The 17,282-nt window shown below is 43.7% G+C and overlaps 1 protein-coding gene across 1 annotated transcript; it reads left to right on the plus strand.

Moving 5' to 3' along the window:
* On the plus strand, window positions 1–16,790 carry LOC125138986 (NLR family CARD domain-containing protein 3-like). The gene is made up of 4 exons (XM_047801541.1): window positions 1–87; window positions 3,184–3,288; window positions 14,581–14,782; window positions 15,010–16,790. Exons 1-4 carry the CDS (start codon window positions 1–3, stop codon window positions 16,788–16,790), a joined length of 2,175 nt encoding a protein of 724 aa, XP_047657497.1.
* The last annotated feature ends 492 nt before the right edge of the window (window positions 16,791–17,282 follow it).

Below are 17,282 nucleotides of genomic sequence, written 5' to 3' on the forward strand. Positions count from 1 at the left end.
ATGACTGAGTCGGAGAACGCAGTCGACTTGGTTACACCCAAACTCCTTGAACTCTCTGCCTGGTCTGAACCTACCAATGTTCCTATGGTATCTGTCTTGTGTTTTGTTTCACTAGATTTGCCAGCCCTTCTACCTCCTGTCCCTGTTTACAGGCTCAGAGCACCTCCAGCACCACCCTGGCCGCCAACTCCGCTTTGGTCCCTGGCTCAACCTGCGGCACCACCCTGTCTTTGGTCCTGCTCTGGTCTTTGGCTCTGCCTCCAGCACCACCCTGGTCTCCGGTCCTGCTCTGGTCACTGGCTCCGCCTCCACCACCACCATGGTCTCCAGTCCTGCTCTGGTCTCCGGCTCCGCCTGCTGCACCACCCCGGTCACCTGCTCTGCCGGCGCCGCCCTGGCCTCCTGCTCGGCTGGCGCCGCCACTACACAAACCCGAACCGCTCCCCACCCTGGATGTGCCTTCGGTCCATCCTCCTGGACTGGTTTCTGTAAACTTGGGAGCGTCTGGAAGCCGCACGTAGGGGGGTGGGGGGGGGTCTGCTGTTAATTGTTGACCCTGCCCACCTATTTGTTACCATGGACATTAACTGCACTCATTTTGTCTTAGTCTGTGATTGCCTCCTTCTTGTGATTGGTTCTTGTTCCCTATATCTACTCTGTTCATTTTCCCTGTTGGGAGTCGTTGTTAGTATGTGCTATGCTGTCTGTTTATGTCTCTGTTTCTGTGCCCTGTCCTGCTCAGTGTTCTGCCCTGTTCTGTTTTTGCCTGCTTGTTTGTTTCTTGTTTCCTGTTTTTGTCTATTAAAATGATTTAACTGTATTTGGATCCGCATTCGCCTGTGACTAACCGTGACAGGTACACTACATTCTACCATGTCACTTATAGCCACCTGAAGCCCACCTACACAAATCCTTTAGTGTAACACACAGAAGTGTTGTGTTAGATTTTTACCTACAAGGTGGGTTAGATTTCCCTGCTATGTGTATAGTCAGTGTTTTAGATTTAACAAACAAATGTCTGTATGTTGATCCATCTAAAGCTAATATTTGTGTATGTACAGTGTCACTCATTTAAAGGTAAGAAGTTTGACTTTGTTTATTTCTGATGCTGTGTGCAGTCGTGCTGATGTGATGTCACTCTGTAAACAGGGAAGGAGCTCAGATTTGAGAAGAAAACCCCACGTTCACTTCTCAGTTGTAGAGGCATTAAAGACATGATCCCATTTACTCTGTCGAGAAAGAAGGGTTCACTAAGTTGCTTCAAAAACTCTCCTTCATAAACTGGATGTTATTTATCATGCTGCAATCTGCTTTGTGACTGGAGCTTCATTTAACACTCACCATTGCCTCCTGTATTCTTTGTTGAATTGGTATTCTCTTCATTCTCACAGACAAACTCATTGGTTTCTGTTCATTTATAAAACTCTTATTGGTAAAACTCCCTCATATTTACGGTCTCTTCTTAATGTTAATAATACAAGTCATAATCTGCGCTCTAACCGATTCTTTAATTTCTGCATTCCTAAAGTCCGTACATCCTTTTGGTCGTTGCTGTTTTCAGTTTTCTGCTGCATATGATTGGAATCATCTGCAGCTGACTCTTAAGCTTAGATAATTTCGATCGCTTTCTTCCTTTAAATATTCAATTCAGTCACTAACTCACGATCACTGTATTTGTTTTTAGTTTTTTGTTTGTTTTTGCATGTCATCGTTTATAGCTGTGTTTGTGTATTGTATTAGTTTTTATGTTCCCTCTTGGTCAGGGCATCATTGTAAATGAGAACTGCTTCTGAACTGACTCACCTGGTTAAATAAAGAAATAAAACATAATAAAATAAATTTAAAAAAATCTGTTATGTACAGTACACGATGGTCTTATACCTAATGGTCTTATAATAAATTGTAGCGTGCAGAAAGACGTCCCTGCTCCTGTAAATGTGCTGATGTGGTGTCCTGTCCTCTGATTTGTGTGTGTGACACAAACACACTGACATTTCTGTTACATCTTCAAATTTACCTGGATTATGGCTGTTTGTGTGTGTTTGAGATCAGTGTTCTGATATATTTCATCATTTCTCTTCCAGTCTGTGTCGGTGTAATCTGACAGGGGAAAGTAGAGTTCTGTCCTCAGTTCTCAGCTCAAACTTCTCCAGTCTGAGAGAACTGAACCTAAGTCACAATAAACTGCAGGATTCAGGAGTGAAGCTGCTCTCTGTTGGACTGAAGAATCCACACTGTACACTGGAGATACTGAGGTACACACACACACACACACACACACACACGTCTGTCGATAAAAAAACATCTTAATGTCAGGTTTACATACTCTTTTGTGATTTGGCGAGAAATCGCAGTATCCTTTTCTCTGTGATGCACATTCTTACTTATCACATCTGTACACAGATGTTTATTTTATATTTTTATCCTGATATTAGAACCTTGTGTTCAGGTGGACACTTTATTTCTCACTGATGGAAACACCTCAATTCACTATCAATGAAATAAATCAAATATTTCATCATTTCTCTTCCAGTCTGTGTTGGTGTAATCTGACAGAGGAAAGCTGTAGAGTTCTGTCCTCAGTGCTCAGCTCAAACTCCTCCAGTCTGAGAGAACTGAACCTGAGTAACAATAAACTGCTGCAGGATTCAGGAGTGAAGCTGCTCTCTCATCTGTACACAGATGTTCATTTTATATTTTTATCCTGATATTTACTACCTTGTGTTCAGGTAGACACTTTATTTCTCACTGATGAAAACACCTCAATTCACTATCAGAGAAATAAATCAAACACCATCATTTCTCTTCCAGTCTGCGTGAGTGTAATCTGACAGAGGAAAGCTGAAGAGTTCTGTCCTCAGTTCTCAGCTCAAACTCCTCCAATCTGAGAGAACTGAACCTGAGTTACAATAAACTGCAGGATTCAGGAGTGAAGCTGCTCTCTGATGGACTGAAGGATCCACACTGTACACTGGAGACATTGAGGTACACACACACACACACACACACACACACACACACACACACACACACACACACACGTCTGTCCATAAAAAACATCTAAGCATCTGTCAATAAAAAACATCTTAATGTCAGGTTTACATACTCTCTTGTGATGTGGCGAGAAATCGCAGGATCCTTTTCTCTGTGATGTGCATTCTTACTTGTCACACCTGTACACAGACTGCAGCCCCTTATGAAGAAGTCAAAACCAAGGTCCGTGACGTCGCCTGGTATGGCGCAACCGAGGCCCCACCCTGGATCCATGCCCGGGGTTGGGGCTCGCATGTGAGCGCCTGGTGGCCGGGTCTTCCCCCACGGGGCCCGGCCAGGCCCAGCCCGAAGGAGCGACGTGGGGCTGATCTCCCGTGGGCCCACAACCTGCAGGAGGAACCGTAAGGGGCTGGTGCATTGTGGATTGGGTGGCAGTCAAAGGCAGGGGCCTCACTGTCACCTCACTGGGGGAAAAGGAGCCTGAGCTGGTGCGGGAGGCTGAGAGATACCGACTAGAGATAGTTGGGCTTGCCTGCACGCACAGCTTGGGCTCTGGAACCCAACTCCTCGAGAGAGGCTGGACTCTCTACTACTCTGGAGTTGCCCATGGTGAGAGGAGGCGGGCTGGTGTGGGCTTGCTCATACCCCCCCAGCTCAGTCACCATGTGTTGGAGTTCACCATGAGAGGGTCGTTTCCCTGCGCCTTCGGGTCGGGGATAGGTCTCTCACAGTTATTTGTGCTTATGGGCCAAGTGGCAGTGTAGAGTACCTGACCTTCTTCTTGACGTCTCTAGGAGGGGTGCTGGAAAATGCTCCAACCGGGGACTCTGTTGTTCTACTGGGGGACGTCAACGCTCACATGGGCAGCGACAGTGACACCTGGAGGGATGTGATTGGGAGGAACAGCCCCCCCGACCTGAACCCAAGTGGTGTTCTGTTTTTGGACTTCTGTGCTAGTCACAGTTTGTCCATAACGAATACCATGTTCAAGCATAAGGGTGTCCATCTGTTCACATGGCACCAGGACACCCTAGGTCGGAGGTCGATGATCGACTTTGTGGTTGTTTCATCTGACCTCCAGCCATATGTCTTGGACACTCGGGTAAAGAATGGGGCGGAGCTGTCAACTGATCACCACCTGGTGGTGAGTTGGATCCGATGGCGGGGGAGGAAGTTGGACAGACTTGGCAGACCCAAATGTACTGTGAGGGTCTGCTGGGAACGTTTGGCAGAGTCTCCGGTCAGAGAGATCAGAACTCCCACCTCTGGCAGAGCTTCAACCAGATCCCGAGGGAGGTTGGAGACATTGAGTCCGAGTGGACCATGTTCTCCACCTCCATTGTCAACGCGACTGATCCTAGCTGTGGCCGTAAGGTCTCCGGTGAGTGTTGTGTCGGCAATCCCCGTACCCGGTGGTGGACCCCGGAAGTAAGGGATGCCGTCAAGCTGAAGAAGGAGTCCTATCGAGCCTTGTTGGCTCGGAGGACTCCGGAGGCAGCTGATAGGTACAGGAGGGCCAAGCGAGCTTCAGCCTGGGTGGTTGCAGAGGCAAAAACTCGGGTCTGGGAGGAGTTTGGTGAGGCCATGGAGAAGGACTATCGGTTGGCCTCGAAGAAATTCTGGCAAACCGTCTGGCACCTCAGGAGGGGGAAGCAGTGAGGGAGCAGAGGCCAAGGGCTCGGTTGTGGACTTGTCGATCTCTCAAGCTGAAGTAACTGAGGTAGTTAAGAATCTCCTTAGTGGCAAGGCACCAGGGGTGGATGAGATCCGCCCTGAGTACCTCAAGTCTCTGGATGTTGTGGGGCTGTCTTGGTTGACACACCTCTGCAACATCGTGTGGCGGCTGGGGACAGTGCCTCTGGACTGGCAGACTGGGGTGGTGGTCCCTCTGTTTAAGAAGGGGGACTGGAGGGTGTGTTCCAACTACAGGGGGATCACGCTCCTCAGCCTCCCCGTAAAAGTCTATGCCAGGTACTGGAGAGGAGAATCCGGCCGATAGTCGAACCTCGGATGCAGGAGGAACAATGCGGGTTTCGTCCCGGTCGTGGAACACTGGACCATCTCTATACCCTCGCCAGCTTGCTGGAGGGTGCATGGGAGTTTGTCCAACCTGTCCACATGTGCTTTGAGGATTTGGAGAAGGCATTCGACTGTGTCCCTCGTGGTGACCTGTGCGGGGTGCTCCGGGTGTATGGGGTCCGGGGCCCTCTGCTAAGGGCCGTCCGGTCCATATATGACCGGAGCAGGAGTTTGGTTCGCATAGCCAGCAGTAAGTCAGACTTGTTCCCAGTGAATGTTGGACTCCGACAGAGCTGCCCTTTGTCACCGGTCCTGTTCAATATTTATATAGACAGGATTTCTAGGAGCAGTCAGGGGCCGGAGGGAGTCCGTTTTGGACACCACAGGATTTCATCTCTGCTTTTTGCAGATGATGTTGTCCTGTTGGCTTCCTCAAAACAGAACCTTCAGTGTGCACTGGGATGGTTTGCAGCTGATTATGAAGTGGCAGGAATGAGAATCAGAACCTCCAAGTCAGTGGCCATGGTTCTCAGCCGGAAAAGGGTGGCTTGTCCCCTTCAGTTTGGCGGAGAGCTCCTGCCTCAAGTGGAAGAGTTTAAGTATCTTGGGGTCTTGTTCACGAGTGAGGAAAGGATGGAGCGGGAGATCGACAGGCGGATCGGTGTATCTTCTGCAGTGATGCGGTCGATATACCGGTCTGTTGTGGTGAAGAAAGAGCTGAGCCGCAAGGCGAAGATCTCTATTTACCAGTCGATCTACGTTCCTACCCTCACCTATGGTCATGAGCTTTGGGTTATGACCGAAAGGCCAAGAACCCAGATACAGGCAGCTGAAATGAGTTTCCTCCGTGGGGTGGCTGAGCTCTCCCTTAGACATAGGATGAGGAGCTCAGTCACTCGGGAGGAGCTCAGAGGAGAGCCGTTGCTCCTCCACATCGAGAGGGGTTAGAGGGGTCAGCCGGGCATCTGTTTCGAATGCCTCCTGGATGCCTCCCTGGGGAGGTGTTCCGGGCATGTCCAACCGGGAGGAGGCCCCGGCGAAGACCTAGGACACGCTGGAGGGATTATGTCTCTCGGCTGGCCTGGGAACGCCTCGGTATTCCCCTGGAAGAGCTGGAGGAAGTGTCTGGGGAGAGGGAAGTCTGGGCATCCCTGCTTAGTCTGCTGCCCTCGCGACCCGGCCCCGGATAAGCGGTAGAAGATGGAGGGATGGATGGATGGATCCTGATATTAGAACCTTGTGTTCAAGTAGACACTAAGCACGAACCTTGTCTGACTGGTCGTGGAGGTGGTGTCGCCACTATCCTTAGTGATTACCTCACTGTTACCCAGAGAACACAGCGTAGATTTAGTTCTTTTGAAGTGCTCGTCCTTAATGTTACACTATCGCACGTGCACACGAAGAAATCCCTGATGTCTCTTGCTCTAGCGACCGTGTACAGACCCCCAGGGCCCCAGACCCCCAGGGCCCTACACAGTTTTTCTTAGAGAATTCACAGATTTCCTCTCAGACCTATTAGTTAACTTTGACAAAGCATTAATTGTAGGAGACTTTAACATTCATGTTGACGACACAAACGACGCTTTAGGACTCACATTTATGGACTTACTAAACTCACTTGGGCTCAAACAAAACATCACTAGTGCAACTCATCGACGTAACCACACACTAGATTTAATAATATCACACAGCATAGAAGTCACTGATATAGATATCATACCTCAAAGTGATGACATCACAGACCATTACCTCATAATGTACACACTACCTATAGAACAGACTAACTATGTCTCACCACGTTATCGACTCGGTAGAACCATTATTCCGACCACCAAAGACAGATTCACAAATAACCTGCCTGATCTGTCTGGACTTCTTACTGTACCCTCAAACTCAAACGACCTAGATGCAATGACTAACAGCATAGACGCTATATTCACTAGCACATTAGACACTGTTGCCCCAGTCAGATTACAGAAGGTTAGAGATAAAACACTTGCACCATGGTATAATAGTCATACTCACACACTCAAGAGGGAGTCCCGTAACCTCGAACGGAAATGGAGAAAAACTAAATTAGAGGTGTTTAGAATTGCGTATAAGGACAGTATGTCCAGCTACAGACAGGCTCTAAAAGCTGCTAGGGCTGAGCACCTGAGCAAACTCATAGAAAATAACCAGAACAATCCCAGGTTTTTATTTAGCACAGTGGCTAGTTTAACAAAAAATCAGAAATCTGAACACACTATTCCATCACATTTCAGTAGTGACTTTATGAGATTCTTCACTGATAAAATCGAAAGTATCAGGAATAAAATAGGCGACGCTCAACATATGAGAGCAACCAGTGACACAATCTCACCTAAGGCTTTGCACAGCTTTACAAGTTCAGGACAGGAAGAGTTAGATAAACTTATTACTACAGCTAAATCAACAACATGTTCACTAGACCCCATCCCAACTAAACTACTGAAAGAAGTGTTACATAAAGCTGGTGAGCCTCTTCTTAATATCATTAACTCCTCGTTATCTTTAGGTTACGTCCCGAAGTCTTTTAAGTTGGCAGTTATTAGGCCACTCATCAAAAAACCTAACTTAGACCCTAATGAACTATCAAATTACAGACCTATCTCACACCTCCTGTTTATGTCTAAAATACTTGAAAAGGTTGTGTCTGTTCAACTGAGCTCCTTCTTACAGGAGAGCAACATCCTTGAAGAGTTTCAGTCAGGTTTCAGGCCCCATCATAGCACAGAAACTGCACTTGTTAAAGTTACAAACGACTTGTTCTTAGCTTCGGACCAAGACTGTATGTCACTATTAGTTCTACTTGACCTTAGTGCTGCATTCGACACTATAGATCACAACATTCTTCTAGATCGCTTACAATATTACACAGGTATTCATGGTCAGGCTTTAAGCTGGTTTAGATCGTACCTGTCTGACCGATACCATTTTGTAGAATTAAATGGTGAATCCTCCAGTTTACTACCCGTTAATTATGGGGTCCCTCAAGGATCAGTTCTAGGACCTCTGCTTTTCTCTATATACATGCTTCCATTAGGGAACATTATTAGAAGACATGGGATTAGTTTCCATTGTTATGCTGATGACACACAGTTATATATCTCATCAAAACCAGATGAAATAGCCACAGTGTCCAAATTAACTCAGTGCCTTAGAGAGATAAAAGACTGGATGAGCTGCAACTTTCTATTGTTAAACTCCGATAAGACAGAAATACTACTCATAGGTCCAAAAACCAGTGCACATAAACTCTCACAACTTAACTCCCATTTAGAGGGATGTACTGTTACTAGTAGCTCGACAGTGAAAGACCTCGGTGTTATATTAGACAGTAACTTGTCTTTTAAAAATCATATCGCCCATACTACCAAAACAACCTTCTTCCACCTTAGAAACATTGCCAAGCTGAGAAACATCCTGTCTGTATCTGATGCTGAGAAGCTAGTTCATGCGTTCATGACCTCTAGACTGGACTATTGTAATGCATTACTAGGTGGTTGTCCTGCATCTTTAATAAATAGGTTACAGTTAGTCCAAAATGCAGCTGCCAGAGTTCTCACTAGGACAAGAAAGTATGACCATATAACCCCAATTTTATCATCTCTACACTGGCTACCTGTTAAGTATAGAATTGACTACAAACTGCTGCTACTTACGTACAAGGCTCTTAATGGTTTAGCTCCCATGTATCTAACTAGTCTTCTAACACGTTACAATCCTTCACGCTCTCTGAGATCACAAAACTCAGGACTTCTGCTAGTTCCCAGAATATCTAAGTCTACTAAAGGTGGTAGAGCATTTTCTTATTTAGCTCCCAAACTTTGGAATAGTCTTCCTGATAGTGTTCGGGGCGCAGACACACTTTCCCAGTTTAAATGTAGATTAAAAACTCATCTCTTTAGTCAGGCGTACACATAATACATCCCATAATATCATGCACCAGTACATCAGACCAGCACATTTTTATGAACAGCAGATATGTTAATCCCTTTCCACTGCTTCTCTCTTTGTACCCATCCCGAGGCATCCAGACACTGTACCAGCTCCCAACGTCCTCTGTGGGACGAAGCCTTTGGACGTCCACTGAGCCGAGGCCGACTCTAAGAATCCTGAGACATCTCCAGTTAGACTCTGTGGTACTCAGGAGATCAGAAGTCCTTGAACCTCACACCAATACCACATTTAACTGACTGTATATTACAATCACACCCCCAGTGTCACCCATATGAGGATGGGTTCCCCCTTGAGTCCGGTTCCTCTCAAGGTTTCTTCCTTTACCAATTTAAGGCAGTTTTTCCTTGCCACTGCTGCCTGAGTCATCTCAGACTTGCTCATAGGGGAATAAATACATACACACTGTGAACTATATACATCTAATAATAATCTAGAATTTTTATTCTGTTAATTCTTATTTCTTTTATTATTCGTTAATTCCTTTATCATTAATTATGTTTACCTTCTGCTCTGTGTTTATGTTCTGTAAAGCTGCTTTGAGACAATGTCTATTGTAAAAAGCGCTATACAAATAAACTTGAATTGAATTGAATTGAATTGAATACTCAAACTTGTTTCCTTATCTGATTTTGTCTGTAAAGTTTTCTACATTTCTTGTACATAAAATAGTCAATCGTTGTCCTGCAAGTTTTTCACTATATCTCTTTGTACTGTCCTCAACATGTTTTAGTTGATGATACTATAAAGATTAAAGGCTCAGCTCAATCCTGATATCAGTGTTAACAATATACCAACACTCTTTTCATGGAACCTTTCTGTGTGTCTGTCATTCCTGGTTCTATTAAATATACAAAGTCCTTGAATCCTGAACTGATTACTCTGTGAAATCTAACCCTAGACTGGCTCTTAACACTGTACACAGATAACGCTACTGTACAGACTGTAACGTTTTAACTGAACATTAATACATCATTTGGATTAAACACACAGTGACCAAGAGCATCACTACCAGAGATATGTGATGATGGCTGAGGGAGTTTGTGCTGTGTGGTAAAAAGTGTTTATGCTTCACAGCTGACATTAGTGATGATAGTGGAGAAAGAAGTTGACCAGTAGGGCTGAGGGAAAAAAATCAATTCACCTAACTTGTCACGGTCGGCGCACCTGCCCCGCCTCACAACCGGCAACTAAGAGAAACTGACGACTGCAGTTCCCACAAACAACTTCTCCGGGGCTAATTACTCAACCAGCTGTTTCCCATTTCCAACGCTATATAAACTGAACTTGAACTTTCCCCCAGTGCGAAGTCTCGACTAGCTTTTGCTGTCATTCTGACTGTTTCCGTGTTGTGATTCTGATTTTGGTTTTGACTCTGTTTTGTACCTTGATCCTCTGATTGTTTGCTGCCTGCCCTGACCTTCTGCCTGCCTTTTCGTTTATGATTTTGCCTGTCCTTCAATATCGTTCTGCTGTTTTTGACCCTGCCTGTCTGTATCCGAATTGTTAATAAAATACGCTGTACATGGATCACTAGCCGTATGACTCGTCCTTACATAACTATTGCAATTCTTTTTAAAACAATTTTAAAATCGATTGTTTTACACCAGAATCGATTTATATTTACTTATTTTACTTTTCCTAAGAGGTGGTGGAGGGAAGTGAAGTAATTATACTGATGTACTTGTTCCTTAGTGACACATGTTTTCGGAGTGCGTAGGAAACCCTTCCACCCTCCCACTAAAGGATGTGTCTTATTTTGCATGGGTTAGTTTTGAAAACACAAGATCACAAGTAGAGTTACTCTTACCTTGAACGCAGGTGTCCTTCGATGTCCCTCTGTCTTCTAACAAAGGATCCTCTTCAAGTTCTTCTACATAATCTATTGTTTGAATCTTTAGATGAAGGAGTCAGACTTAGACCTTTTTGTCTTTTCAGGATCCTCACAATGGGAGGCCTTGTTTTTATTAAAAGTAGTGTAATACAAATAGGTGTGTGTAATATATGTAAGGTAAAAGAAGAAAATTACAAACCAAAATCTCCTTCAAATAGTCAAACAATTCTAGCATAAGTAGAAATAAGTAAAATGCAAAGATAAAAACAAACCAAGAAACACTCTCAGTGTAAGCCTGTGTTTGTTGTCCTGATCCACCCTCTATAAGCAATAACAAAGTGCACAATGAGCACAATGAGCTTGCCTCGGGGTGAATGTACACCAAAAACCAATAACAATAATCTAAAACTGAGAGTGTGTGTGCCCTGCGATGGGTTGGCACTCCATCCAGGGTGTATCCTGCCTTGATGCCCGATGACGCCTGAGATAGGCACAGGCTCCCCGTGACCCGAGTAGTTTGGATAAGCGGTAGAAGATGAATGAATGAATGAATGAATGAATGAATGAATGAATGAATGAATGAATTAATAATCTAAAACCCTATTTATATGATTTATTAGTATGATCTCATAACGGTCATTCTGCTCCTCTCTCATGATTTCATGCTTCTGCAAAACATCCTGAGAAGTCTCCTCAGCTGCACTGCTGACTGTGTGTTCATATGATGCTGGCAGAAAGCTGTGGACACAAAACCTTGTGTTCCCTTTTGAGGGAACTCGATGCTGCGTCAGTGCTGATGGTATGGGAATGCTTCTGGGAGGAAGTTATGTCTGAAGCTCTGTGTGCACACACGCCATTTTAATGGCTCGGGAAGGACATATGACGGAGTGATTATGTGCCAGCAAGTCCATATAAGGGCACCTACATCACACCACACTTCTTTGTCTTCAGGAAGCGCTCTGTGTATGTGTGTCAATTGTTTGCCCTGTCTGTCAAGTGCAGGGAGAGAAAAATATATGCCTGGCAAGAAAAACAATAAGAGATTTTATTTTTTAAAGAGATTTTAAACCAAATGAATACAACAGTCTAAATGAGTCTACACCATCAGGATATATCTATAAGCATGAGCCTCGTCAGACTGGTCGTGGAGGTCTCTAGTGATCTCAATTCAGTTGTGAGGATTTTATGAGATTCTTCACTGATAAAATTAAAAGCATCAGGAACAAAATAGGTGATGTTCAACATGTGAGAGCAGCTTGTGCCTCAGTCTCACCTAAAGTGCTACACTCACAACTACAGTGCTTTACAAGTACAGGACAGGAAGAGTTAGATAAGCTTGTTCACTACACCCCATCCCAACTAAATTACTAAAAGAAGTGTTATATAAAGCTGGTGAGCCTCTTCTTAATATTATTAACTCCTTGCTATCTTTAGGTTACCCTAGATCACTTACAAAATTACACAGGTATTCATGGACAGGCTTTAAGTTGGTTTAAATCCTACCTGTCTGATCGACACCATTTTGTAGTATTAAATGGTGAATCCTCCAGCTTATTGCCAGTTAATTATGGGGTCCCTCAAGGATCAGTCCTTGGACCCCTGCTCTTCTCGACATACATGCTTCCATTAGGGAACATCATTAGAAGACATGGGATTAATTTCCACTGTTATGCTGACGATACACAGTTATATATCTCATCAAAACCAGATGAAATAGCCACAGTGTCCAAATTAACTCAGTGCATTAGAGAGATAAAAGATTGGATGACCTGTAATTTTCTGTTATTAAACTCCGATAAGACAGAAATACTACTTATAGGTCCAAAAACAAGTACACAGAAACTCTCACAAGTTAACTTCCATTTAGAGGGATGTACTGTTACTAGTAGATCAACAGTGAAGGACCTGGGTGTTATATTAGACAGCTAGTTCATGCATTTATGACCTCTAGACTGGACTATTGTAATGCATTACTAATGCATTACTAGAGTTGAACGGTTTGTGTACTCTTTTAGTTCACTCAGTTACTTAGTTGTAATTGTTTGTTTTTTCTTTCCTTGCATTGTTCGTTGTTCATGTCATTGTTATTAATATCTCTGATCTAAGAACAGTTAGACCGATTTATTCACTGAGCAAGAGTAAAAAGGACTGGGAATGTGGATGTATAAGAGCAGCATAGCTTTTGAGTCAGTGACACTCTAACCGGCTTTTAAGACCAGCTTAGTCAGTTAGCTGTGATTGGGGGACTCCTGATTCAGTGTAATCTCCTGATTTAATGAGACCTGTCCTCCTGTTTGAATAAGTGTACAGACTGGCACTCTGAACTTGTAATAAAGATGGATCATGGTGTAATGATGTGAACGACAGATTGTTTACAGTGCTGAGACAAAACAGAAGTATTCAATTATGCTGATATTTCTGTCGTAATTCTAGAATGATGGAGGGAAGAGCTCAGACTCATCACCAGACACCCGCTGCTGTGGTCATGAGATGCGACTCAGTCAATGGATCGTCCCACTATGGTTTTATCAGAGACAGACGACCGTCGACACTGATGTGAGGTCATGTATAGTGACGAGTGTTTACAGCAGTCTGGTTCCACCTGATCAACTCACGTTCCATACCCAGTTCTGAAGCCTTCCTTCATGAGTCTATCAAGTGTTCTGAAGCAGTAAACACTATACTGTGCAGTGCTGCAGCTCACAGGACTGGCAGTGTAGGAAAAGTGCTTTACAGAGTTCAGTTCAGTCTGGTCAGTGCCTTCTGAGCTGGAGGGTCTGTGGTGCTACAGAAGAAGACGATACATTACACACCTGGGACATTAATGTACATATCAAAGCTGTCTATTCATGCTATTCAAACATTGTTCTATCATACATGTGGTGCGTCAGCTAGGAAATCCTGAAATCAGTGTATGTGTGTCTAATGAGGATAGCGTTAATCATCTGTGCCGTGTGCTATTTATCGATGTGTGATGATTTGTGCAGCTCTGATACTATAGTCCATATTACATGATGGGTTTTGTTTGTTCACAGATGCACAAAAATCAAACATCAAGACAGGGCAAGTCGGGCGCTTGACCAATATAAGAAAAAAGATTCATAGATGTAGAGTGAATGTAACTAATAGGTTTTGGAAAAAGACATGTTGGGGAGGGGTAAGACATGTGATGGGATGGGCTTGGGGATGTGATACGGAACCAGAATTGTACACAAAAGTTTCAAAATAGTTGAATGGTAAGCAGAGATAGGTCAATACAAACTGTTGTAGAGTTCGATATTCCGTTCTACGCGTACTTGGAGGACCTTGTTCTTTCACGGCACACAGTGAATGTCGTAATTCTCGAATCCAATCAACAACAAAGCACACACATTCATATCCTCCTTCATCTTCTCCGATCTGTTTTTTCTTCTCCAACAGACACGCCACTCACACACTCTGACTGTTACATCCACATAATTCTACTGTCCTTCATGACCCTATCTAACAGTCCACACAGTCTACTTCTTCTCTGAGCATTATAAGTCCATTATTGTGAGATTAATTATTTATTCTGATTTTGTGATTCGTTCATTTTTTTCTGTCCGTTTCTGACAGAGCTTTCTGTGGTACAAACTGTACAAGTTGTGCAATGATGTTTGACTTGTATTGATATATGGGGAGGGGGGGGGGGGGGCCGGCTCGCGCGGCGCTCTCGTGGGATCTAACCTCTCTAGTAATGTTTAGATCTGTTCCTGTGTGTTTCTAACCAGGAGCTGGAACACAAAGTCATCACTCTGATAAAGAATGAGCTGATGAGGTTTAGGAAGCTCCTGAGTCCAGATTACCCAGCATGCACTGAGAGGGAGGTGGAGGATGAGGAGGATCTTCACAGTGTCAGAGACGGAGCGCTGAAGATCACACTGCACTTCCTGAAGAACATGAACCACACAGATCTCGCTAACACACTGCACAACAGTAAGAGCTCTGAGTCATGACTTTATTCCATCAGGTTCACTTTAGAGAGAGGAAAAAGTTTTAGATATAAACTTTTAGTTTTAAATTTAATTTTAATATCATGTTGTATCTGTTCATGGTCCAGCTTCAATAATATTTAGTACATCAGTCAGGAATTAATAGCAATGTTTGAATGATTTTGCATTGTAACTATTTATAACTAAACTAGATATTACTTTGTTTATTAGAACTCACCTCTGTGTATCAGACAAAGTTGAAGTCCAATCTGAGAGAGAAGTTTAAAAGAATTAATGAAGGAATCTCACAGTATGGAAGCTCAGCACTTCTGAGTGAGATCTACACTGAGCTCTACATCACAGAGGGTTGGAGTGGAGATGTCAATAATGAACATGAGGTGAGACAGATTGAGGCAGCGTCCAGGAGACCAGCAACACAGGAGAAACCCATCAAATGTAATGAGATCTTTAAAGACAAGTCCATCAGAACTGTGCTGACTAAAGGAGTTGCTGGAATTGGAAAAACAGTCTCTGTGCAGAAGTTCATTCTGGACTGGGCTGAAGGAAAAGCAAATCAGGACGTCTTCTTCATGTTTCCACTTCCCTTTAGAGAGCTGAATCTGATGAAGCAGCAAAATCTCAGTCTCATGAAACTTCTTCATCACTTTTTCCCAGAAATAAGAAAACTAGAATCAATAGACTGTGACTCCTACAAAGTGGTGTTGATCTTTGATGGTCTGGATGAGTGTCGACTTCCTCTAAATTTCCAGAAGAATGAGAGATTGTGTGATGTGACAGAGTCAGCCTCAGTGGATGTGCTGCTGACGAACCTCATCAAGGGGAATCTGCTTCCCTCTGCTCTCCTCTGGATAACCACAAGACCAGGAGCAGCCAATCAGATCCCTCCTGAGTGTGTAGACCAGGTAACAGAGGTACGAGGCTTCAGTGATCATCAGAAAGTGAAGTACTTCAGGAAGAGGATCAGTGACCAGAGCCTGGCCAATAAAATCATCACACACCTGAAGTCTTCAAGAAGCCTCTACATCATGTGCCACATCCCAGTTTTCTGCTGGATCTCAGCCACAGTTCTAGAGAGAATGTTGGGTGAAGCAGAGAGTGGAGAGATCCCCAAGACTCTGACTCAAATGTTCACACACTTCCTGATCTTTCAGATCAAACACAAGGACCAAAAGTACCATCAGAAATGTGACCCTGATCCTCAGCAGACCAGAGAGAGTATCATGGCACTGGGAAAACTGGCTTTCCAGCAGCTGGAGAAAGGAAACCTGATCTTCTATGAGGAAGACCTGAGGGAGTGTGGCATTGATGTCAGAGAAGTGTCAGTGTACTCAGGAGTGTGTACCCAGATCTTCAGAGAGGAGTTTGGGCTTCACCTGGGGAAGGTGTTCAGCTTTGTACATCTGAGTGTTCAGGAGTTTCTGGCTGCTTTATATGTATTTTTCTGCTTTATTTTAAGAAATACAAATGTGCTTGTGGGGCAAAACACTGGACTTTTTAATTTCTTCAGAAATGCATACATGTCTGATCTCCTCAGGAGTGCTGTGGAGAAGGCCTTACAGAGTGAGAATGGACACCTGGACCTGTTCCTCCGCTTCCTTCTGGGTCTCTCACTGGAGACCAATCAAATTCTTTTACTAGACTTAATGCCACAGACAGGAAGCAGATCTCACAGCAAACAGGAAACAGTGAAGTACATTAAGGAGAAGATCTGGGAGAATCTATCTCCAGAGAAATCCATCAATCTGTTCCACTGTCTGAATGAACTGAATGATCATTCTCTAGTGCAGGAAGTACAAACCTACCTGTACAGGGGAGGTTACAGTCCTCTAAGTTTAACCAGTCTCTCTCCTGCTCAGTGGTCAGCTCTGGGGTTTGTGTTTCTGAACTCAGATCAGGAGCTGGATGTGTTTGATTTGAGGAAATATGATCCATCACATGAATGTCTTCTGAGGCTGCTGCCAGTGGTCAAAGCCTCCAGAGAAGCTGAGTGAGTATTTTTATTTATAAATGTATTACTGCATGGTTTATTATTTTAATGTAACACTGAACTGCACTGTTTGGATTAATGTGTGTTAATAGTTCCTCTAATCATCTTTAAACAAACCTCTGGTACTTTTACAGGAGATTGTTTCACTTTTTATACTAACATGTTATATGTGAACTGAGGGCTGGGCCACATGGACAACATCTTATAACATCATATGAGTCAAGTTCACGTTCACTTTATTTATAAAGCACATTTAAAACAGCCACAGGACTGACCAAAGTGCTGTACATTAAAGTGTTAGTAAAAATACTCAGAAAAAAAAGATACTAAGACAGGAGATAATAATAAAAAGAAAAATAGAATTAAACAATACAATAATACACACTAAAACACTAAAACAAGCAATAATAGACCAATTAGAAAACAATAAGAAGAAAATGAAAAGGACAACTATAGATATGCTGAGGAAGAGAGATACGTTTTTAAAAGGGAAAGG

The sequence above is a fragment of the Tachysurus fulvidraco genome, chromosome 16 (genome assembly GCF_022655615.1).
Source record: "Tachysurus fulvidraco isolate hzauxx_2018 chromosome 16, HZAU_PFXX_2.0, whole genome shotgun sequence".
NCBI lineage: Eukaryota > Metazoa > Chordata > Actinopteri > Siluriformes > Bagridae > Tachysurus > Tachysurus fulvidraco.